Source organism: Chrysochloris asiatica, unplaced genomic scaffold, assembly GCF_000296735.1.
Source record: "Chrysochloris asiatica unplaced genomic scaffold, ChrAsi1.0 scaffold00037, whole genome shotgun sequence".
Taxonomy (NCBI): domain Eukaryota; kingdom Metazoa; phylum Chordata; class Mammalia; order Afrosoricida; family Chrysochloridae; genus Chrysochloris; species Chrysochloris asiatica.
Window position 1 is genome coordinate 13,300,509 of NW_006408555.1, and position 24,251 is coordinate 13,324,759.

The following is a 24,251-nucleotide window of genomic DNA, read 5'->3' on the forward strand; positions in this document are numbered from 1 at the left end:
CTGGCCAACTGATTGGAAGAGATCCATATTTGTGCCCATTCCAAATAGAGGTGACCCAACTGAATGTGAAAATCATCTGAGAATAATATCACATGTAAGTAAAATTTTACTAAAGCTAATTCACAAATGGCTGCATTAGTACATTGACAGGGAGCTGCAAAAGGTTTAAGTCATATTCAGACGAGGATGTGGAATGAGGGATATCATTGCTGACATTAGATGGATCTTTGCTAAAACAGAGTATACCAGAAAAATGTTTACCTGCAATTTATTAACTATGCAAAAGCTTCCAATTGTGTGGATCATGACAAGCTATGGGCAACATTGTGAAGAGTGAATATTTCATAATATATAATTGTGCTTATTAGGAACCTGTACATAGACCTAAAGGTAGTCATTTGAACAGAACAAGGGAACACTGAATGGTTTAAAATCAGGAAAGGTGTGTACCAAGGTTTCACCATACTTATTCAATCTATGTGCTAAGAAAATAATCCAAGAAGCTGGATTCTATGAAGAAGAATGCGGCACCGGGATTGGAGGAAGACTCATTACTATCCTGTGATATGCAAATGATACAACCTTGCTTGTTGAAAGCCAAGAGGACTTAACAATTCTTCCAGATGATGATCAAAGACCACAACTTTCGGTATGGGTTGTTCGTCAATGTGAAAAAACCAAAATGCATACCACTGGAACAATAAGTAACATCATGGTAAATGGAGAAAAGATTGAAGTTGTCAAAAGACTTCATTTTGCTTGGATCCACCACCAACACATGGAAGCAGCAGTCAAGAAATAAAATGATGCATTGCATTAGTGAAATCCGCTGCACAAGACCTCTTTAAAGTGCTGAAGAGCAAAGATGTCAGTTTGAGGACTAAAGTGTACCTGATCCAAAACATGATATTTACGTATGCATGTGAAAGTTGGGCAATGAATAAGGAAGACCTTAGAAGAACTGATGCACTTTATAGTGTTGGAGAAGAATATTAAAAGTCTCATGGACTGCTATGGTGGTTAGGTGTTGTGGAGTTTGTTCCAACTCATAGCGACCTTGCATAGAGTTTCCGACGCGGTATATCTTTATGGGAGCAGAAAACCTCATCTTTCTCCTGTGGAATGGCTAAGAGTTTCGAACTGCTGACCTTGAGGTTAGCAGCCCGACTTGTAAACACTTTCATTGACTGCTAGCAAAACTAACAAATCTGTGCTGGAAGAAATACAGCCAGAATACTCCTTAGAAGCAAAGATGGCCAGGCTTTGTCTCTCATACTTAAGACATGTTATCAGGAGGGATCTGTTCCTGGCTAAGGACATCATGCTTGGTAAAGTGGAGGGTCAGTGAAGGAGAGAGAGACCCCCAATGAGACAGATTGGCACACAGGCAGCAGCAGTGGGCTCTAGCATAGCAGCAGTTGTTAGGATGGCAAAGACTGGGTAGTACCTGGGTACATTGTCCTGTGGTACCTAGATTCTGTATGGGTTGGAGCTGACTCGACGACACCAAACAATATCAGCAACAGTGTATTTATGGAGTTCTTGTAAGGGAGATAGGGGTGATGGAGAGTTACAAGGAGGGAAGGAGATGTCATGAAGCCAAGGGTGAGGATGATGCAATTGTTGGCTTTGAAGTTGGAGAAATGGACAAGAAGACGAGGCTTAAGCACAGCGTCTGCAAGTGGGAAAAGGCTGGTGATGGATTCTCCTATAGAGTCTTCAGAAGAAACATGGCCCCAATGACACTTGAATTTAGATAATACACCTGTTTTTCCCTAAGCCTTCAAAATTGTGAAAACTTGTTGCAGCAATAAGAAACCTACCCTGTAGTTGTGTTGTTATTAGGTGGCATTGAGTCAGCTCTGACTTGTGTTCACCCTGGATACTGCCTGGTCCTGCCTCATCCTCACAGTTGTTGCAATGTTTGAACCCATAGTTGCAGTTGCCATGGAAACCTGTCTTCTCTAGGGATTGCCTCTTTCTCACTGAGCCCCTCCTTCTCCAGGAAGGGGTCCCTCCTGATCACACATGCAAAGTACGAGGCAAAGTCCCACCATTTTTCCTTCTAAGGATCATTCCGACTATACTTCTTCCTAGACAGATTCGTTCATTCTTCAGGCAGTCCATGGTTTATTCTGTATTCTTCACCAACACCATAATTCAGAGGCATATATTCATCTTCTGACGTCCTCATATACCGCCCTGAACTTTTAAAGAAGCCTCTTTTGTCCCTAACATCGTGACACTAATTTTGTCCCTAACATTGGGAGTTTTCTTGGATCTCACCTTCATCTTCTATCTGACCCTTTTTGCCTTTCTGGGACATTCTCCCTGTAAGAGACAAACTTTTTTTTATCATCCCAAGAAACCTAATTTTTGAAGATTGACCATGACTTCAAGCATAGCATTCTAAATCTTAGGTATTCTATTTCCTAAACTGGGAACCCTCCAAATATGCCTCTGTCTGTAAATGGCCCCAGTACCTCTTAGTCACTTGGATCAGGCAGGTCAGTGGTGGAGGGAGCAGGGTAACTGAAAAGCAATGTGGGAAAGTGTTGCAGTGTAGAAGAAGAGATTTGCATGTATTAAACGCGATAGAAATGAAAGCATCAACATCAGTTGTAACTCTTAGTATTATTTTCTTCGTGCATTCATCCTAGTGTGTCTGTAAAATAGATTTCAGGAGGTAGCCTGCTCTAAATATGCAAATAATATGGATGTCTGGAAATTGCCTAGCAACTTTTGCATTACTCAGTTTTCAGCCATTATTTCATAAAATGCTTCTACGATTTTGCAGTAATTCTATTGCCTAGATTATGTGACCAAAATCAATGTGTCCCTTCCCAAAGGATTTTGGAGATAGATTCTGTGTACCAAATAATTTTTTTCTTTCTTTTCTTCAGTAACATTTTAGAAATTGATCATTCAAATGAACCCTGCTGTATAATGTGATTTTAGCTTTTTTGATTCTCTACCCCTTCCCCCACCCCCATCCAGCCATGCTTGGTTAGATCCTTTAAAAAGATTTCAGCGGTTACAAAGCCCGCAGAGCAAATCTGGAAAGAAACATTTGCCACATTCCTCTGTGATTATGCCAACTTAACTCTGGAAGATCTAAGGAGTATTGTTAAAGAAAAAATAGTCTCTCAAGCTATTAATTAGACAGCTAATTCCCCCGTTTCTGCACAGATTCTTTTTTAGTTCAAGGTCATTTTTAAAACGGTTTCTTACCAACTGCTGATTTTCATCTTGAGTGCACACTGCTGTAGTTGTTATCATTGAAAGCTGACTTATATTCAGGACTCCTGGGTGGCTCAAAATGGTAAGCATTGGCTCCTAACTGAGAATTCAGTCCTTCAAATCTACTCAGAAGCACCTCAGAAGAAAGGTCTGGCAATATACTTCTGAAAGTGGCCACGAGTCAGAATTGATTTGACATAACTTGTTTCAGGTTTTGATTAGTATTCGTGACATTGGTCTATCAGGAGAACTGGTGTGGAGCTGTAGGATAAATACTAGGCCATAAGCTTGGTTTGAACTACAAACTGGGTGACTCAAACTTACCAGCTGCTTCTCAGAAACCCTTTACAGGGTCACTATGAGTCAGATACAACTCAGTGGCTCTTAACACCGACAATCAGGATGTCACCTTTACTGTATCAGTCTAGTAGCTAACTGAACTTCAGAGAAATCCTTGTTCCATTTAAATATGCTGGGAACATTATTCTCTGTTCTTTCCTGTTTCTCTTTGATTCTTAGCTAATTGATACAAACTAATAAAATCATTTCTATATTTTTTTTGTTTTCTGAATACAACGAAAGTAGCACAGTTCAGATGAAATCTGCTTATTATAATTAATGTCATTCTTATATTCATTACATTTAATAGGATACTTGTATGAGTTGCTATTAATATCATATTGTTGCTAAGTGTGATTGCAGTTGGTTCGGACTCATGTTGTAGTTGTGGTTAAGTGCTGTGTGAGTTGGTTCCGACCCATAGCAACCCTGTATACGGTTTCCATGAAGCAGCTGGTGAGCTTGAACCAGCAACCTTGTGGTTCAAACTGACTTCACAGTCCCGCGCATCTCCCTACAGTGTCACACCAGGACTGTGACTCACAGCGACCCTGTTTCCAAGGAACGACTGGTAAGTTTGAACTGCCAACCTTGTGGTTAGCAGTCCAGTACTTACAGTGCCATACCAAGACACTCATACAATATTGTGGGTGGTGGCTATGTGCCGTGGAGTCGGTTCCGACTCATAGCAACCCTGTACAGGGTTTCCGAGGCTGTAAATCTTTAGCAGAGCAGAAAGCCTCATATTTCTTCCACGGAACAGCTGGTAGTTTCGAACTGCTGACCTTGAGGTTCACAGCCCAATTTGTAACCACTAGACTACCAGAGCTCCTTCATACAATACTAAGTGCTGTTAATATAATTCTTACCTTGTTATTTTATATTTTGAAGTTAGCATAGAACCAATCTAGTAAATTTCTAATAAAAATCATCAAACAATAATATGATGTAACATAATCTATGTAACTAATAGAAAGAGGTCATACTCAAACATGGACTCAGGAATATTTTTCAGAGCTTTAATGGTAGTGTAGTGGTTATGAATTGGGCTGTGAACCTCAAGGTCAGCAGTTTGAAACTACCAGCTGTTCTGCAGGAGAAAGATACAGCTTTCTGCTCCTGTAAAGAATTACAGCCTCGGAAACCGTATACAGGGTCGCTATGAGTCAGAACTGACTTCATGGCACATAGCCACCACCCCAGTTCTTTTTGGAGTCCTGGTGTGGTGTTGTTGTTTAATGCGCTGGCCTGCAAAGTCGGTTTGAACTGCAAGGCCAGTGGTTCAAGCTCACCAGCTGCTCCTCAGAAATACTGTACAGGGTCCTCGGTATGGGTCGGAACCGACTCAATGGCACTTAACGACAACAACAATATAATTCTTTTTGGAAGTGCTATGGCTCTGTAGGATAATCACTGGACTCTGAACCACCATGTCAGTGGGTCCAGTCCACCAGCTGCTCTGTGGGAGAAAGATGAGACTTCTCTTCCAGTGAAGATGTACAGTCTGGGAAACCCTATCCAGGGGTTGCTGTGAGTTGGAACCGACTCCACAGCAGTTAACAACAACAACAACAACAATAGTTCTTTTTAGTGAGTGCTGTGGCTGCAAATCACAAGGTCAGCAGTTTGAGCCTACCAGCTGCTCCACAGGAGAAAGCTGAGACTTCTGCTTCCATAAAGATTTACAGCTTCAGAAAGCCTATAAGGGTCACCTGGAGTCAGAACCAACTTGAAGGCACTTAACAATATCAATAGCTCTTGTTTTGACTGAGACTCTACATGCTATGCATAGCATCAATTCTTAAGAAGTCATTGGCAGTAACCTTGCACAGCCTGGGGGAAGAGTATTACAGTAGTTTGGATATTGGTTCTTGTCATTGTTTTTTTGTTGTTGATTTGTTAAGTACTATGGAGTCAGTTCCGACTGATAGTGACCCTGCACAGAGTTTCCGAGGCTGTACATCTTTACGGGAGCAGAATGCCTCCTCTGGTAGTTTCAAAACGCTACCTGAGCTGTTGTTGTTATGTGCCATGGAGTCGGTTCCGACTCATAGTGACCCTGTACAGGGTTTCCAAGACTGTAAATCTTTAAGGGAGCAGAAAGCCTCATCTTTCTCCTGCAGAGAGGCTGGTAGTTTCAAACTGCTGACCCTGAGGATAGCAGCCTGATTCGTAACCACTATGCTACAGGAGCAGAGCTGTTATTAGATGCTCTCAAACTAGCTTTGACTTAAGACGACTTGTGTAGAAAGGGAGGAAACGGTGTCCAGCCCTACCTGGGTTCGTTATCATTGGTATGTTGGCGTCTGTTAATGAAGTCTGTTTTTCATTGAGGGTTTCCCTCACTTTTCTGCTGACCGTCTCTTTACCAACCACAACATCTGGAAGTGACCTTAGCTCACTCTGTAGACACAACATAAGGTTGTGACCTTAGCTCACTCTGTAGACAGAGGTCCAGAGAGTGAACAGAATGGTTCCAGCTGGTTCTGCCTTCATGTGAGGTGGCGTTGACCTACTTTCTAGTTGAGCTCAGCACTTGGACTTAAAGATGAGCTATCCCAGCAGAGAAAGCAGCCTTATTACCCAGCTCCCATTACGTAGGAGCGTCTGTGAGTCCGTATTCATGTGCCACTTATGGAGGTATGGCATTCATTGGATTTTATGTCCCCATTCCCTAGTCCCCAACTTTAATGGGAAACTGACGGTCAAAATCTTTCCAATAATATTTCCATAATTGTACCGCTGGGAAGTGCCGACCTGGGCCCTCAGGGCGAGTACATCTCTGTGTGTACACGTGTGCTTGGCCAAATTTACAAGTTAAGCTCTTTGAAGCTATTCAATGTGTGCACTGGCTGTACATCACTAGTTAAATGATGAACGTGTTATTGTAACAAAAATAACACAGATGATTATACCCAACCTCTATGGTGCATTTACTTCATCTCAAGCACCACACTTACTATTGTATAAAAGTAATCTAATTTAAGTTAATTCCCTGCTTTCTTTACATAAATATTTTCTTCCTTGCCTTTCTGCTGAGAGATAAGAGCTCATTCCCACCTTCCTCAATAATCCCTCACGTTCATGATGATAGGTTAGGATTGCAGAAGAAGGAAACTCAGTTTGTTGGAAAGAAACAACTAAATGTTTTTGTGATTTCCTTAGAAAAAATGTAGTGGGAGATATCAAAGACTTGAATAGTATCATTTCTTCAAGTTGTTTTTATTTTTAGGAAACTACTGTTAAACAGATTTTTCTTTGCATCAGGAACCCTAAATTCCATGAAATTGGACAGACTATTATTGTTGTTAAATGCTGGTAGGTTTGAGCCGCCAACTTTATGATTAGCAGTCCAGTGCTTATCTAACAGTGCCATAATCCCATGCCAGATTACTGCCATAGCTTTGTCACAGTTTCAATGTCTAGTCTTGAATAAATAATTTGATTTCTTGATCTTCACTAATTATGCTTTCCACACACGGATGGTCTTAAGGGAAAACACATAATGAAGTAAAATCATGACTATAAATTGTAGCCAGCGTCTTTACGACAGTGTTGCTGATTAGTCACCGGGGAACCAAGTAGTCAACCCATACAAAAGAGCTTGGGTTCTCACGCTTGGCAGCTTCTGATAATCTCTCTTCTGCCTGTACTCAAGCTTAACGTAAAGATATCTTCATTCAGCTCCTGAGAACCCGGAAAATGTAAGGAATTGGCCTAGTAAAGTAACCTTGCAACAAGTCCCCAAGGAGAGCCGATAGTGATATACAATTGATAAAAATGGAAATGAGGGTATAGTGGAGATCTAATCGGGCGGGGTTCCTGAATAAGATGTTAGAGATGCATCCATACATTCAGGAAACATGAATTGATAACCTACCAAGCTCACTTGGGTTTTGTGAATAGAGCAGTGAAAAACCTATGGCCCTGCTATGGGTTAATGCACTGCACTGCAAAGTCAGTTTGAACTACAAAGCCAGTGGTTCAAGCTCACCAGCTGCTCCTTGAAAACCCTATACAGGATCACTATGAGTCTGAACGCCTCAACTGCACTTAATAACAATAACAACAACAACAGCAAAGCTTATGATCCAGTGTAGAATTTCTCAAGCAAAAGTCCATAAAACTTAGTTGGGAAATGCCGCTCTCAGTATATCCTTCAAGTCCTGTCTATTAGTTCTGTGGATTCAGTACTACTCTGCCCATATACTAGAATAAAGAAGACCCAATGGAAGCTGAGAGTTCTGTTGTGGCACTGTGGGTTAATGCGCTGGACTGCAAAGTCGGTTTGAACTGCAAGGTCAGCAGTTCAAGTCCACCAGATGCTCCTTGGAAACTCTACACAGGGTTGCTATGGATCAGAACAGACATGATGGCACTTAACAACAACAGAAGCTAAAATTGCATGGTTTAGGAACATGGAGTTTAGAAGCTCATAGATTAGGTTAGTTTCTTTGTGGTTCATGCCAAACCATGAACAAATTATGGAACATCCCTAAAGCTCAGTGTTCTTGTCTTTGCACTGAGAATAATTCAGGTGTTTCCTCATCATTTTGTTTTAGAAGATCAAATAAGATGATGGATAGAAAGTGAGGATAGGGGCAAAATGGTGCTCTTCTTCAAGTGTATATAAATGAAAATAATTTGTTTAGTTTGCACAAAGGAGTTGATAGCAACAGGGTCTTTGATATGGGACAGACAACTGAGGAAGACAATGGCCCAAGATGCACAGAAAAGTACACATTATTCATGTGTTATGTATGGCCCATGAAAATCCACTGTATTGTCAGAATCTACATGAAAGTGGATGGAATTGATTTCATAATGTTTTAATGATGCAGTTTATACTATGATCCATTGAGAGTCAAACAGAAAATAATAGACAACAAATTTGAACCTACTCCAATTTATGATGTCTTCATGAATGTTTATTCACCATTTGCAGATGTCTTACCAAAGCCAACAATGGTAGAATAATACATAACAAAAGCAATGCTCCTCCCCGGTTAACTGAGAAGATACTTTTTGTTCTAGCTTTGAATAGCTTTGGATATTTTGTACGCAAAGATAGAGAATGTGTTAAAGCTTTCTTATCCCTTTCAGATTTTAATAATGTTAAAATGCAGATGACACACCTTGTCTGATGAAATCAAATAGGACTTAGAATTTTTACTGATGAAGATAAAAAACTATATTCGTCAGTATGGATTGCACCTAAGTGTAAAGAAGAAAAACTCCTCATAGCTGGACCAGTAAACTACCTCATGATAAGGGGAGAAAATTTGAAAATGTCAAAGATTACATTTTAGTGGAATCCGCAGCCAACAGCCATGGGAACAGTAGTCATGGACAGATTGCATTGGGCAAATCTAGTGTGGAAAAATCTCTTTCAAATGTTAAAGAGCCAACATGTCACTTTGAGAACTAAGCTACACCTGAGCCAAGCCTTGGTGTTTTCAATAGCCTCATATGAATGTGGAGGCTAAACAATAAATAAGGGAGATCAGAAATGAATTGATCTATTTGGATTATGGTGTTGACCAACAATACTGAATACATCATGGACAGCACTGAACAGCAACAGCTGAAAGAACAAACACTGTTTCCTGGAAGAAGGACAGGTGGAATACTCCTCAGAGGTAAGGGTGATGCGACTTTATCTCATGTACTTTGGACATATCACCAGCAAGGACCAGTCCCTGGAGAAGAGCATCATGCTCGTTAAAATAGAGGGTCAGCAAAACAGAGGAAGTCCCTCAAGGAGATGGATTGGCACAGTGGCTGTAACAAGGGGCCCAAACATCGGAAAGATTGTGAGGGTGACATGTGACCAGACAGCATTTTGTTCTGTTGTGCATCGTATTGCTATGCATCAGAACCAACTAACTCCATGGCACCTACCAAAACCAACAACATAGTCAACACATCATTATTGTTTTATTGCTATTATTATTGTGTGCCAGTGAGTTGATTCTGACTCATAGCAACTATATAAAATAGAATAGGACTTCTCCCTAGGGTTCCCAAGGCTATAAAGTTTACAGAAGCATATGGCCACAGAGTTGCTGGCGTCTTCAAACCGCTGACGTTTCACTTTTCCATTTGCCACCAGGGCTCCTTAAGGCGTCATTAAGACTCCATAAAAATGTCCCAAGGACTTCAGAGTTCTAGCAAATGGAGGTATAGTGAAGCAAAGAATAAGTAACCGTAGATTTTTTACTCACAGGAGGTAAGAGAGAAGAAATGTTTTTGAACTTAAGTGACCAGAGTTTTCTGTATGGCCCCTGATTCCGGAAACAGCCTTGTTCCCAGCTCACCCCACTGCACCACAATGCAATCCTGCAAAGCAGCTGCAATGCTTTCCAAAGCCCATAAATGTTGGTTAATGTTTTCATACTCATGTGAACACTAACATTAGAAAGACTAAACGTACGCGTTTCTTTTTACATCTGAAGAGTTTTGTCTATGTCATCAATGTGGTTGACTTTCTATTTGCTTGCAGAGACCCACATAAAAAGATGCCAGTGGGTGTCCTTCTAGTCTTTTGATACCTTGCTGGAGACTTTTTCAATGATGATTAAGTGTTCACTTGTGCTTACTTAAGTTTCCAATGTCTACATATCTGCCAGCTTGTTCTGTGTGTATATGATTTCCTGTGTGTGGTACAGATCCACAACCGCAGCACTGTGTACAAAGAATCAACAAGAATAAAACTCCAAACCTTAGAAACAGCACCAAATTCCCAGCTAATTTTATCTCAGAAGGGAAAACAAAAAAGACAATAATACAAAATATTATCTTTGAAGAAAAAATTAAATATAATACTAAGATACTGAGCTAGATTTTGTATAAAGATTTACTTATTTGTCCATAAACTTTGCTTTCTCATATATAGCAAGATGCCAGTTAGAAACAAGGACTATTGAAAAATGTTCATTCTCTAATATGCTGATGCTTACTTAACTTCCAAATAGTACAGCTTTCCGGATTCCAGATGTATAGCACGTAGTTATTGTTTTATAATCCCTTTCATGATGTTGTTGTTGTTTTTAATCCCTTTCAACTTTTTGTTGTTGTTGTTAGGTGCCATCAAGTCAGTACCGACTCATTGCAACCTTATGCACAGCAGAATGAAACACCGCCCGATCCTGGGCCAACCTCACTACCATTGCTACGCTTGAGTCCATCGATGCTGCCACCTGGCCAATCCATCTCGCTGGGGGTCTTCCTCTTTTTCTCTGACCCTCCACCTTACCAAACATGATATCCTTCTCCCACAACTGGTCCTTCCTGACAATATGTCTGAAATATGAAAGATGAAATGTGGCCATCCTGGCCTCCAAGGAGCACTCTGGCTGCACTTCTGCCAAAATGTATCTATTGGTTCTTTTGGCAGTCCATGGCCCTTTCAACATTCTCCTCCAACACCATAACTCAAAAGCATCAGTTTTTCTACAGTCTTCCTTATTCACTGTCCAGCTTTCATATGCATATGAGGTTATTGAAAATACCACGACTTGGGTCAGGTGCATCTTAGTCCTCAAGCTGACATCTTTGCTCTTCAACACTTTTAAAAGGTCTTGTGCAGAGATTTGCCTAATGCAATACGTCATTTGATTTCTTGACTGCTGCTTCTGTGAGTGTTGATAGTTGATCCAAGAAGAATGACGTCCTTGACAACTTCAGTCTTTTCTCCATGGATAAGAAAGTTGTTTATTGCTCCAGTGGTGAGGATTTTTATTTTCTTTACATTGAGATGCAATCCATACTGAAGGCTGTGCTCTTTGATCTTCATCAGTAAATGTTTTAAGTCCTCTTCACTTTCAGAAAGCAAGGTTGTATCATCTGCACATCACAGGTTGTTAATGACATCAAGTGCATCACACAAGAAGAAAGCAAAAAGTCATTAAGAAGACAAGAAAGAAGGTCAAAATAGATGTCAGAAGAGACACTGAAACTTGCTCTCCAGCATAGAGATGCTAAAGCAAATGGAAGAAATGAGGTACAAAAGCTGAACAGAAAATTTCGAAGATCAGCTGGAGAAGATAAAGCCAAATATTACAACAAAATGTGCAAAGATCTGGAATCAGAAAACCAAAAAGGAAGAACATGCTCAGCATTTCTCAAGCTGGGGGAACTGAAGAAAAAATTCAAGCCTCAACTTTCATTATTGAAAGATTTCAGCTTTTTATAATGTTATAATTAGGTATATCTGAGAGTCAAGAGCATAGTTATCTATAATTGTATTTTGCTTATATAATAAGAAACCTTTAAAGAGCTTAAACAGAATCTGTGTTGTAATTAAATAGGTTCTCTTTAGAAATGGAATTTCATTGAAAGTAGAAGAAAACTTTTTGTTGTTAGCTGCTGTCCAGCCCATTTTGCCTCTTGGTTTGTGCATGTGACAGAGACAAAACGTCCCACTGGGCTTTTCAGGCTGTAATCTGTATAAGCCCTAGTGGCTCTGTAGGATAAGCACTGGACTGCTAACAACAAGGTCAGTGTTTCAAGCCCATCAGCCGCTTCTTAGGACAAAGATGAGACTGTCTGCTTCTTTGAAGATTTACAGCCTCAGAAATTTACACAGGGTCCCTATGGGTCAGTACCAATTCCACAGCACACAACAACGACAGTCTATGGGAGCAAATGTCCAAGTCTTTTCTCCTGCTGAATCACTTGGTGAGTTTTAACCACCAACCTTTTGGTTAGCACCCAAGTGCTCAACCACTGGGCCACCAGGACTCCTTGAACATTGCTTGTTGTTCTTGTGAACTGCCATCGAGTCAATTCTGACCCATTACGACCCTGGATAGGGTTTCCAAGGAGCACCTGGTGAGCTTGAACCACTCACCTTGCAGTTCAAACAGTTTTGCAGTCTGGTACATTAACCCACAGCGCGGCACCAGGACGCGGCTTAGCAGGTAGCAATCCTACAAAGATCTAGACTAATGTATCACCGATATGCCCTGGTGAAATGTGCTCTTCTTTTCATTAGACATCCCTGTACAGTCTTGTTTAGATTTCTAGGGGTTAACAAGTAGCCTAACAAGAAGCAATGTTTATACATGTGTTGTAACAGTTTTTGAAATTTCCCTGCTGTGAAACTGATGAGAGTGAAAGTAAAGAACTTGTTACATTTTATATCACTGATGGCAAAGTAATGATTAGCCAACATTTCTCCTTTCTGTATTTTGTAATTGATGTATATATATATATATATCATATACACATACATATATCCAAGTTTTTAATCATTCATGACTCCTTAAGGCAAATAAGGACATTCTACATGGGTTCCATGCTGAGAAGTAAAACTACAATCACAAAACCCTCTGGCTACACTTGTTCTTTTGTAACTTTTTTAGGTACTCAGACTTCAACTTTCTCATCTGAAATACTGTTTTATATTCAGCACTGCACATGTGTGGTTGGAAAATTGGAATACACTTGGTGAACTAGGAACATTATCATTATGATATGATGAAGTCTCCATCGACCCTAAATTGAGAGTTTAGCTCTCACCAGACTCCTTTTGTTGACTTTCCTTAACCACATCCTCTAATGGCTTGTCCAATAAGATGGGTAATTGTAGGACTTCCATGGGAAATGGATCTTAAAATGTAGTATCGGAAAATATCTGTCTCCTTCCAAACAGCAGGCATGCTTACCATAATTAAATAATAAATATTTGAGAGGCCACCCAAAAGCAATTTATTTTAATGATCAATCAGAATAATTATATTAAAGTAGAATTTTCTGTATACTTATTCCCATCTCATTCTCTAATATTTTGATCTACTTCTACTTTTATAGTTTTAATGTGTGGGCAGGAATGTGTTTTATATACAAGAGCTTGATTAGTGGTTATGTGCTGTAGGGTCGGCACCGACTCATAGAGACCTTGTATAGGGTTACTGAGGCTGCAAATCTTTCAGGAGTAGAAAGCTCCATCTTTCTCCTGCAGAGTGACTGGTAGATTCAAACTGCCAACCTGTGATTAGCAGTCCAACTCACAACCCACTTCACTACCAGAGCTCTTTATGTGAGCTTACAGAAGTGTATATCAATAAAGAGATGAATTTGGTTTTTGTTGTAAACTACCTGAGAGTAACTTCAAGGTTCGGTGAAATGCGTAGCATCATTTATGGTTGTTTCCAAGACATAGTCTCATGAGCAGGTAATTGGAGGCCAAACATAAGAGTCTCAAGGGGGGGAATTTAATTTGGAGGAACAACAGTCCAGCAGTCTGCTATTTGGAAACCGAATTCTCAAGAAGAGCTCCTAATACATTTGAAGGAGTTCTAACACTGATTCAGTTCCCAGTTTTCACGATAACTAGATGGATATGTAAGAAAGAACCAGAAGCAACCAGGCCCTTTGCGCGAAATAACCGAACTAAAGAAGGGGTGAAGTGGAGGAAGAGTGTCCTCTCAACCCATGCCTTCTAAGAATTCACCTGTGGTGCTGATCTGAAATCAGAGTCTGGGGATCTGAAAGTTTTCCTTTTCTAAGAAGTCCTCATAGCAATGTAGGATACACACTGGACTGCTAACCATAAGGTCCGCAGTTCAAACCCACCAGCTGCTCCTCAAAAGAAAGATACAGAATTCTGTTCCCATTCTCTATGAGCTAGAAACAACTATGTGGCAGGGTTTGGACGTTTGGGTCTATTTGCTAAGTGTTGTACTTGGACTTATGGAGTCCTGGTATGGTGCCATACAATAAACACTGAAGTACTAACTGCAAGGTCAGCAGTTCAAACCCACCAGCTACTGCTTGAAAATGCTGTATAGTCATTATGAGTCAGAATAGACTTGACAGCACTTAACAACAACATTATTGGACCTCTATGTACAACATGCACATGAAGGGATGTGGGGTGTCCTAGGGGTGAACTTTATGCCCAAGTGCTGATCTTTGGTGTACTGTAGAGTTGTCAGGCCAGAAACAACCGAGGCAGCACATGTGTTTGTGAAAGTGTGGTTTCTTCTGGATGTTTGCCTGCCACCATTATTAAAGTCCGAGAAGAAAGTACTGGTATCGTCATGCAACTTTGAGCCCAGCTCTATGAGCTCCCGGTCTCTGTCTGCATCTATCAAGTTTATGGGAGTAAGATCCCCTGTGTAGCCACCACCAAAATCAACTCTTTCGAATTTCCCCTTTTTATCCTCTGCCTGATGCTTTGCTTCTTCCTCTCTAGCTGTACTCTACAGGGAGCTGGGCACTTCTGATGTGGAGCCTTCTTGAGCTTCCAAACCCAGAAGGCAAAACCCAATGAGAAACTGGGTACAGAAGAGTTCAGTTCTAGTGGGCCAAAGCGATTTCAGGTGTGAATGGCAGAACTCCACAATGGGGTCTTGAAAAGAGTTAGGTTTCATTCACTTGTTCACACTTTGTTCCCTTAAGAGTCTAAGGTCAGAGAGATGTCATTTCGAGTTGTAGCCCTTCCTTCCCCTTCCCATATACTGCATCAAGAAGTAATCAGAAAAGCTTTGCCCCAAAGCTTCCCTTTTATCCCAAATCCCATCCGGCTGGTTCACGGCATGATCGTTGGATGACTGGTGGACTGTCCTAGACTTCCAGTTATGCAGGGACTTCAGAGTTTTCCTGGACTTTGGGAGAGAAGAAAGTGGTTTCATTAAATGTATTTATTCAATGTAATACCGGTTTATCAGTGATGGTCACAGACTATACTAGACATTCACACACATACGTATTGTAAAACCCCCAAAGCAAACCCATCACCAACGAGTTGATTCCAACACATAGATAGCAAGCCTATAAGACTGCCCCATCAGGTTTCCCAGGCTATAATTTTTACTGAGGCAGACAGCCACTCTTTTCTCCCATGGAGTGACAGGTAGGTTCGAACCACTGACCTTTCAGATAGCAGTTGAGTGCGTAGCCACTGTACCACCACGGCTCCTTATTGTTGTTGTTGTTGTTAGGTGTCATCGAGTTGGTACCAACTCACAGCAACCCTCTACACAATGGAACGAAACACTGCCCGGTCCTGCACTAACCTCACAATTGTTCCTACATTTGAACCCATGGCTGCTACCACTATGCCAATCCATCTTGTTGGGGATCTCCCTCTTTTTCTCTGACCCTCCACTTCACCAAACATGATATCCTTCTCCAGAGACTGGTCCTCCTGATATTTTGTCTGAAGTATGAGACACGAAGTTTGGCCATCCTGGCTTCCAAGGACTATTCTGACTGTTCTTCTTCTAACACAGATTGGCTTGTTCCTTTGGCAGTCCATGGTACTTTTCATATTCTCCAACATGATCGCTCAGATGCATCAGTTCTTCTAGTCTTCCTGATGAACTGTCAAACTTTCACATACATAGGAGGCTACTGAACATAACTTGCCTTGGATCAGGCTCACCTTAGTCCTCAAACTGACATCTTTGCTCTTGAATACTTTAAAGAGGACTTATGCAGCTGATTGCCCTAATGCAATACATCGTTTGATTTCTTGACTGCTGCTTCCATGAGTGTTGATATTGATGCGAGCAAAATGAAGTCTTTGACAACTTCAGTCTTTTCTCTGTTTATCTTGATGTTATTTATTGATTTCCTTAGTTGTCTCAAAACTAAACTAATTGTTATAGGTTGATTTCTACTTTTAGCAAACTGATAGAACAGGGTAGAATTGTCCCATGGGGTTTTCAAGGTTGTAATCTTTACAGACGCAGACTGCCACATCTTTTTCCCATCAAGCAGCTGGTGGGTTCAAACCACCTTTAGTTAGAAATCAAGTGCTTAACTACTGCAGCACTAGGGCATCTTCTACATACTATTTGTTATTGTTGTTATGTGCTGTGGAGTTGGTTTCAATTCATAGTGACCCTGTACAGGGTTTCTGAGGCTGTAAATCTTTAAGGGTACAGAAAGCCTTGTCTTTCTCCCATGGAACAGCTGGTAGTTTCGAACTGCTGACCATGAGATTAGCAGCCTGATTCATAATCACTACACTACATACTATATTAGGGATAAAATGAAGAGATGAGATATGGAGCCCAGTTTCAAGGATTGTTAACAAATTGGCAGCTTTGGATATATTTGTTGTTGTTGGTTGCCGCGGGGTCTATTCTGACTCCTAACAACCTCATGTGTTACACAGTAGAACTGCTCCATAGAGTTTTCTTGGCTGTAGTCTTAGCAGCAGACTGCCTGGACGTTACAACTGTGGTACTGCTGGGCGGATTTGAACCACCAATCCTTAGGTTAGTGTGTTGTCATTGTTATTGCTGTGTGCCATCAATTTGATTTTGACTCATAGTGACCCTGTGTGATAAAGACCTGCCCTTTAGGCTTTCTAGGCTAAAATCTTCATGGGGGCAAATTGTCTTTTCTACCTTGGTGGATTCAAACTACCAACCTTTCTGTTAACCGCCAAGTGCAAACTGTTTGAACCAGTTAGGAGCCCTGGTAACGCAGTGGGTTATAGGCTGAGCCGCTAACTGCAAGGTCAGCAGTTTGAATCTACCAGTTTCTCCGTGGGAGAAAGATGAGACTTTCTGCTCCTGTAAAGATTCATAGCTCCAGAAACCCTACACTGGGTTTCTATAAGTCCAAACCCATTTGGTGGCACACAACCACCACCACCAGGGATCTATTCAAATACAATTTGGGGAAGAAGTATGGATTTTTGAATTCCAGTATAGGATTATGATGTGGGAGTTGGATACACTTGGGAGATTGAGTATAATAAGAATGTTTGTCAAGTGAGCGTGGGGCAGAATAGGGGTCCAGTTAACTGGACTGGTGAGAGGAAGTGGGAGAATGCCAGGAGCTAGGGAAGGGGACCTCAGAATAGTGTGGGCCCAGGGAAGAACTCTCAGAGTGGTGTGGGTTATTACAAGGAATCCAATTCTTAGTATCACTCATTATGACCCGTTGTATGTCAGCGTATGTCTTTGCTCCAAAGGGCTCTCAAGGGCTGATTTTTCAGAAGCAGATGACCAGGAAATGCTGCTGTTTGCTCTTTCTACACCTCCATTGTTGTCTATACCTCAAGTTACTTTAGCTAAGAAATCCAAAGGAATGTCTAATGGCAACTTGGGCTCCTTGCTCCTTGGAGCAGCCGCATTGAGGAAGTTTTCAGGTCATTCACTCGCTCAGTCACCCTCTATGGTGAAGTGCACTGTGACGCTGATAATTGCTGTTGACAAGGATTCTGGAAGAGACAATGTTGCCCTCAGAAGCCACTGGTGAGCTCCATCCTATAATGCACCTTCTTTATGGGGATGGACTTAAAATAAATTAAGCATTCGTCTTTAGAAAGATGAAGTCATTTGCCTATGGCCATCACACTGGAATGAAAAGGAACTGTCAGAATCCAAGAGATTCATATTTGTTTCTGGTCTCCTCTAAATTGATCTGCAATGAATTTAGAATGAGTCAAACTATCGCATGGCTTTGCCGGAAGAAATTCTACGTTCAGTGCTTTGCAAGATTCTGAAATTTTTGTCACAGGCTCAAGAGAATTTATCTGTGCATATGGCCGCTCTTTATCACCCCCAGAACTGCCATTCAGATTTCCATTTTAAATTATCTGGGGTGGAGAGATCCTGTTATTTCTGCACTACCACTTCCTAGAGATGTGAAATAGCTTTCATCACAGGTATAAAAATAGAGCTCCCCCCCCCACCCACCCAAAGAACTGATGAAATCAGGGGCGTTTTGAAATTCAGGAGAAAAATGAAATGGCTGATGCAGATCTTAAATTTAAAACTGTTACCAGTGGGATTGGGGTCTGCTCATTAAGAAGTTTTACACCTCTATTTACTTTATTTTTTCCCCTTGTAATTTATGAATATACATCATTTTGTTCTTATTCCCTCTGTCAGTTATTTATTTACTTGTTTTATTTTGTCTTTGGTTGAAGAAATCAGATTATTTTTATAAACAAGTGTTATATATTTTTTACAAAAGCAATTGCCCCAATTTTTTATTCAAATGAAAATTGTTATTCAAATCAACAAAAATTTTATTTAAATGTAAAAATTGGCTAAAAAGAAATAATAAATGAGTAGCAGATTTTGATAATACACGGACATGCAGTCTATCTGTATCCTAAATATAACGCCAAAAGGAATGGAAATATATGAACATAGATAAACAAGGGTCTTCAAAAAGTCTTTGGAAAAATTCTGTTCTTTTTTATTCCATGTTCCCACAATATTTTGGAAGCCCCCTCATATGTATAGTTATATCAAGTTGCATAAAAAACAAGAAACTATCTCCTTTTAGTTGCTTCTGACTCATAGCAACCCCAAGTGGGTCACAGTAGAGCAGTGCCCCTTGGAGTGTTGAATGGTTGATTTTTCAGAAACAGATCACCAGGCCTTTCTTCTGAGTTACTTCTGGTTAGACTCAAACCTCCAACCTTTTGGCTAGTACCTGAACATGTTAACCATTTCTGCCACCTGGAGATTCCTATGTAAAATTGGTCGTTTGAAAAAAATCAGCTCCTATATTGGTACTAGGACTCCTGGTGTGGTGCTATTGGCTAATACGTCAGACTGCAAAGTTGTTTGAACTGCCAAGGTTGGTGGTTCAAGCTCATCAACTGTTCCTTGGAAATCCTACACAGGGTCTTTATGAGTCAAAACCAACTGGATGGCACTAAACAATAACAAATATTGGTACTAGGTCTAAGACGCTGGTGTCAGAAGTTACTGTCAGTTCATATCTCTCTCCAGTTCTCCATCATCAGCTCCACAGGTCCAAGGAGGAATGCAGAGAAAGAGCAAGAAGGAGGAGAAAGAATTCATGAAAGCTGCGACTCTTGTTCATTGTAATGTAGTGGTTGGTTGTTATTGTTAAGTGCCATCAAGTCATTTCCCACTCATAGCATCCATGGGTTTCCAAGGAGCAGCTGGTGGGTTTGAACTGCCAGCCTTGCAATTCAAACCAACCTTTCCATCCAGTGCTTATCCTACAGTGCTACACCAGGGCTCCTTATGGAATTATGGGGGTTCAACAAGCAATAGCCCTTAAATGCAAAATAAAGAAATCTTTTAATATACCCCATCTCCAGACCCTGCATTTAAAAACAAAAATGCCCTTTCTATACAAGGGGTTTGCTCTTATTTCCTTTGTGACTCTTGCTTGTTGGTTGAGAAATTATTTGGAAAAAGAATAAAGCTGAAATCATTGAGGAAATATGTTCATCCCTTCAGAACCCTAACAGCTGGTTTTCTGACAAGCCCCAGCGAGACTCAGTTTACATAATGAGCTTCAGGGTTGCAGGATGCATAAACAGTTTCAGCTGTTTTTTCTGTTTTGTTTTGTTTTCACTCTAACATTCTAGGTGCAAACTTTAAGGCTCTGCTGGCAGCAGGCTCTTGTCTATCGCCTTATTATCAGACCCCCATTAGTTCACTGGGAAAAACATTACTTGTACCCCGTAGGAAAATACAGTTGGAAACTCTCCGCTTCGCTTTTCCCTACTTCGTCTCTCTGGTTAATTCCTTCAGAACTCAGTCCTCCTCCTCAGGTGAAAACTTTAAAACCTAACTAGGCGACCCTAGATCTGCGCAGGTATTTTAACCCCACGCAGTTCCCGTTCCTTCTCTCCGATGGACGCATTCCCCACTCCTTCTCTCTTGCTCTACGGCCATGCTTGGCTCGGTGTGGCTCCGTGTTGAGTGCTACAAATCTGTCTGGGAACTGTGAGTATAATCAATCTCTTTACGTTCTCCCCGTCTATTTCCCGCATGGCTCCGGTACACCAGCTCGCAAAGTCTTTAGCGTAGGGTGGTGGTGGCAGGAAGACTTGGACCCCTCCATAAAAATCCCCAGTGTGTTTGGAAAAAGGGGTTAGAAGAGATGTTTTGCATTTTAATAGGACACACGTGGCCGGAGACCTAAGTCAAGACTCTGGTACCTTCCTTTTGACTTGACCTTTCCATGTTATTCTCAACTTGTTACTCACTTCAGTTGCCTGTTTGATCACAACTATATTGAGATGGTGATTGAGAATGAGTTGCTTTGGAGAAAGCAAACGGTTAGCCTTGTGCTTCGTGACTGCTACCCTAGTTGTTTGTGGTTGTTAAGTGCCGCCGGGTCGAAAGCAACTCATAGTGACCCTATGTAGGGTCGCCAAGGGACACTTGGTGGCTTTGAACTGCTGACCGTGCAATTAGTTGTTGTTGTTGTTGTTGTTAGGTGCCATGGACTCACAGCAACCGTATGCACAACAGAACGAAACAATGCCCAGTCCTGGGCCCACCTCACAGTTGTTGCCATGCTTGAGCCCATTGATGCTGCCACTTTGCCAATCCATCTCTCTGGGGGTCTTCCTCTTTTTCTCTCACCCTCCACTTTACCATACATGAAATTCTTCTCCAAAGGCTGGGCCCTCCTGACAATATGCCCAAAGTATGAGAGATGAAGTCTGGCCATTCTGACCTCCAAAGAACACACTGGCTGCACTTTTTCCAACACAGATCTGTTGGTTCTTTTGGCAACCCATGGCACTTTCAATATTCTCCTCCAACACCATAACTCAAAAGCCTCAATTCTTCTTGGGTCTTCCTTATTCACTGTCCAGCTTTCACGTGCATATGAGGTTATTGAAAATACCATGGCTTGGGTCAGGCCCACCTTAGTTCTCAAGCTGACATCTTTGCTCTTCAATACTTTAAAAAGTTCCTGTGCAGCAGATTTGCCAAATGTAATACGTCATTTGATTTCTTGGCTGCTGCTTCTGTGAGTGTTGCAATTAGTAGTCCGGTGCTAATTCTACAGTGCTGCCCAAGTGTTACCATTTTTTGTTGTATTAATTTTAAATGCAATGTGATTTCTTGACAAGCATCCCTTGTTTCTCCATTGGAACATTAAAGACAGGTGTGTGTGTATCTGTAAAATAACACTTTCTACAAGAAAGGCTATGCTTCTTGAAGATCAAGAAATGACACAGAACTGGAAGGGCCTGAACCAATTTCTTAGAGAACGATTAATGGACTAGATACATTCTTGAAACTTTCTTTTTTATATTGGTTTTGATATGAGTGATCACATACTGTTACTATTTTTTGATGCTGTTGTCTTAGTTGTATGAATAAGAGCGTGGTGTCGTGGGTTACAACATTGGATTGTTAACAGCATGGTCAACCATTCAAACCCATCAGTCTCTCCAAGGGAGAAAAAGATGAGGTTTTCTGCTCCCCAAGAGATTTAGACCTTCAGAAATCCCATATAGAGGCTCTATGGGTTGGAACCAACTCAGTGCTACATAGCAGCATTGGCAAGTCCTGTGTGAATCTGGAAGTTGTGTAGCAAAAACTGAGGGTACCCACTAATCACTTCACGAATCCACAATAAAATTTAGGGATGTGCTCCAAAGCTGTCCTCTGACTATCCAGCAGCTGCTCCACCCTAGGGAGGCTATGTTGAAACCTGAGTAGCTTCTGGTACCATAGCTAACCGACAGTGTCCACTGCTATTCATAAGGTTTTCAGTGACTAAATATTTGGAAGTAGTCTGTCTCTTCTCCTTCCTAGGACCATTGCAGTTTGTAACAGATAAATACCCTGTAATGGACCTCCTCTGTGTGACATTTCTAACCTAAAATCAGAAGATGAGTATGACTTTCAGGCTCTGGGTTTTCCACAGCTGACAGGGATTATATTTGCCTGGATCTCTAGTTATCTACCTCTTCCTCTATCCTTCTCTGAAAAATTCACATGAAGCACTGGTTTCCTGAAAACACATTAGAGTTCTGCGACTAATTTACATGCAAATGAGGGAATTTAGTTGTATTATAAAATATTTAAATATTATATTTGACCTAATTGATTACATAAGGAGCTCTGGTAGTGTAGTGGTTACGACTCGGGCTGTGAACCTCAAGGTCAGCAGTTGGAAACTACCAGTGGTTCCGTGGGAGAAATATGAGGCTTTCTGCTCCTGTAAAGATTTACAGCCTTGGGAACTCTGTACAGGGCCGCTATGAGTCAGAACGGCTTCCATGGCTGATAAGCACCAATTGATTTTATATGTATGGTGACGTAACAATTTATAATTTGTGATCTTCACTTTCAGTACTGCTTTTCTGTGGTTTCTTAAAAGCTGTACATTTTAATAGTTTTCGTGAAACTTAGAAAATAATATAATTATAGATATTAGGATAAGCTCTGGACTGCTAACCACAGGGTAGATGGCTCAAACCAACCAGCTGCTCCTTGGAAATCCTACGCTAGGCTGCTCTTAGTCAGAACTCTCTCAATGGTACTTAACAACAACATGAAGCATTAGGCAATTCTACTGCAAAAGACCTCTTCAGACTGTACAAGAGATGTCAATTTGAGGACTAAGGTGTGCTTGACCCAAGCCATGGTATTTTCAGTTGCTTCTTCTGCATGTTAATGTTTGACAGTGAATAAGGTAGACTGGAGAAGAATCGGTAAATGTGAGTTACAGGCATGGTAAACGGTATGGAATATACCATGTCAGAAAAAAAAAATTTAACTGTTTTGGAAGAAGCATGGCCAGGTTGCTCCTGGGAAGGAATGACAGTGAGCCTTTGTGTCTTATATTAGGGACATGTCAGGAAAGAGCAGTCTCAGGAGAAAGGCATTATGCTTGGTAAAGTGGAGGGTCAGTGAAAAAGAGGAAGATTTTAATAATCAGGATTGACGCAGTGAAAACAACGGATTCAAACAGAAACCACACTTGTGTGGGTGACCCAGGACCTGATGGTGCTTGGATCTGTTGTACATAGGGTTGCTGTGAATTGGTGCAATTCCATGGCACCTAACAACAACAACAACAACAACAACAACATGGAGCAAATAAAGAAAACCAGAGAACTGATTTGAATTATGAAGTCAGTGAAGACTATTAAATACACCATGGACTTGCCAGAAGAACCAATAAATACGTGTTGGAAGAAATACAACCAGAATACTCCTTAGAAGTGAGAATGACAAGACTCAGTCTCTCATACTTTGGACATGTCATCAGGAGGGACCAGTACACACAGAAGAGCGTTGTTGTTGTTATGTGCCGGGGAGTCAGTTCTGACTTGTAGCGACCCTGTACAGGGTTTCTGAGGAGCAGCTGGTGAGTTTGAACAGAAGACCTTGTGGTTCAGACTAACCTTGCAGTCCAGCTCATTAACCTGAAGCACCACACCAAGACTCCAGGAAGAACATTATGCTTGTTAAAACAGAGGGTCATCAAAACCCAGACAGACCCTCAAGGAGACAAACTGACACAGTGACAGCAACATTGGGCGCAAAGTTAACAATTGTGAGGATGGCAAAGTCCTGAAAGCATTTCATTCTGTTGGGCCCCGGGGTTGCTGAGTTGAAACGGATTCAATAGCATCTAACAACAAATGAAGTAATAAACATCTTTAATCATTTAATAACTGGGTCGGGGTCCTACCTGCTGGAATTCTCTAGAAATTAGATCTCAGACATATTTTGGGATTTTATGTGGACTTCCTAGAAGAAAATGTGTGAAAGGGTCACACTTACTTCACGGTCCTGACTGACACTATTGGGGTGTGTGTGTGTGGGGGGGGGTGTGTGCGTGCGTGCGTGCACACACACATACTTCCAACGGATGGAAGTTTCTGTCCGTGTGTGTGTGGGGGGGGGTGTGTGCGTGCGTGCGTGCACACACACATACTTCCAACGGATGGAAGTTTC

General features: G+C 41.2%; 1 protein-coding gene across 1 annotated transcript in view; it reads left to right on the plus strand.

Moving 5' to 3' along the window:
• LOC102842965 (non-histone chromosomal protein HMG-17-like) overlaps positions 1-20,109 on the plus strand; it is a 52,540-nt gene extending 32,431 nt beyond the window's left edge. The window contains exon 2 of the mRNA XM_006860306.1: positions 19,904-20,109. Coding sequence (XP_006860368.1) covers positions 19,904-20,109 — 206 coding nt within the window. The remainder of the gene's footprint in view (positions 1-19,903) is intronic.
• The last annotated feature ends 4,142 nt before the right edge of the window (positions 20,110-24,251 follow it).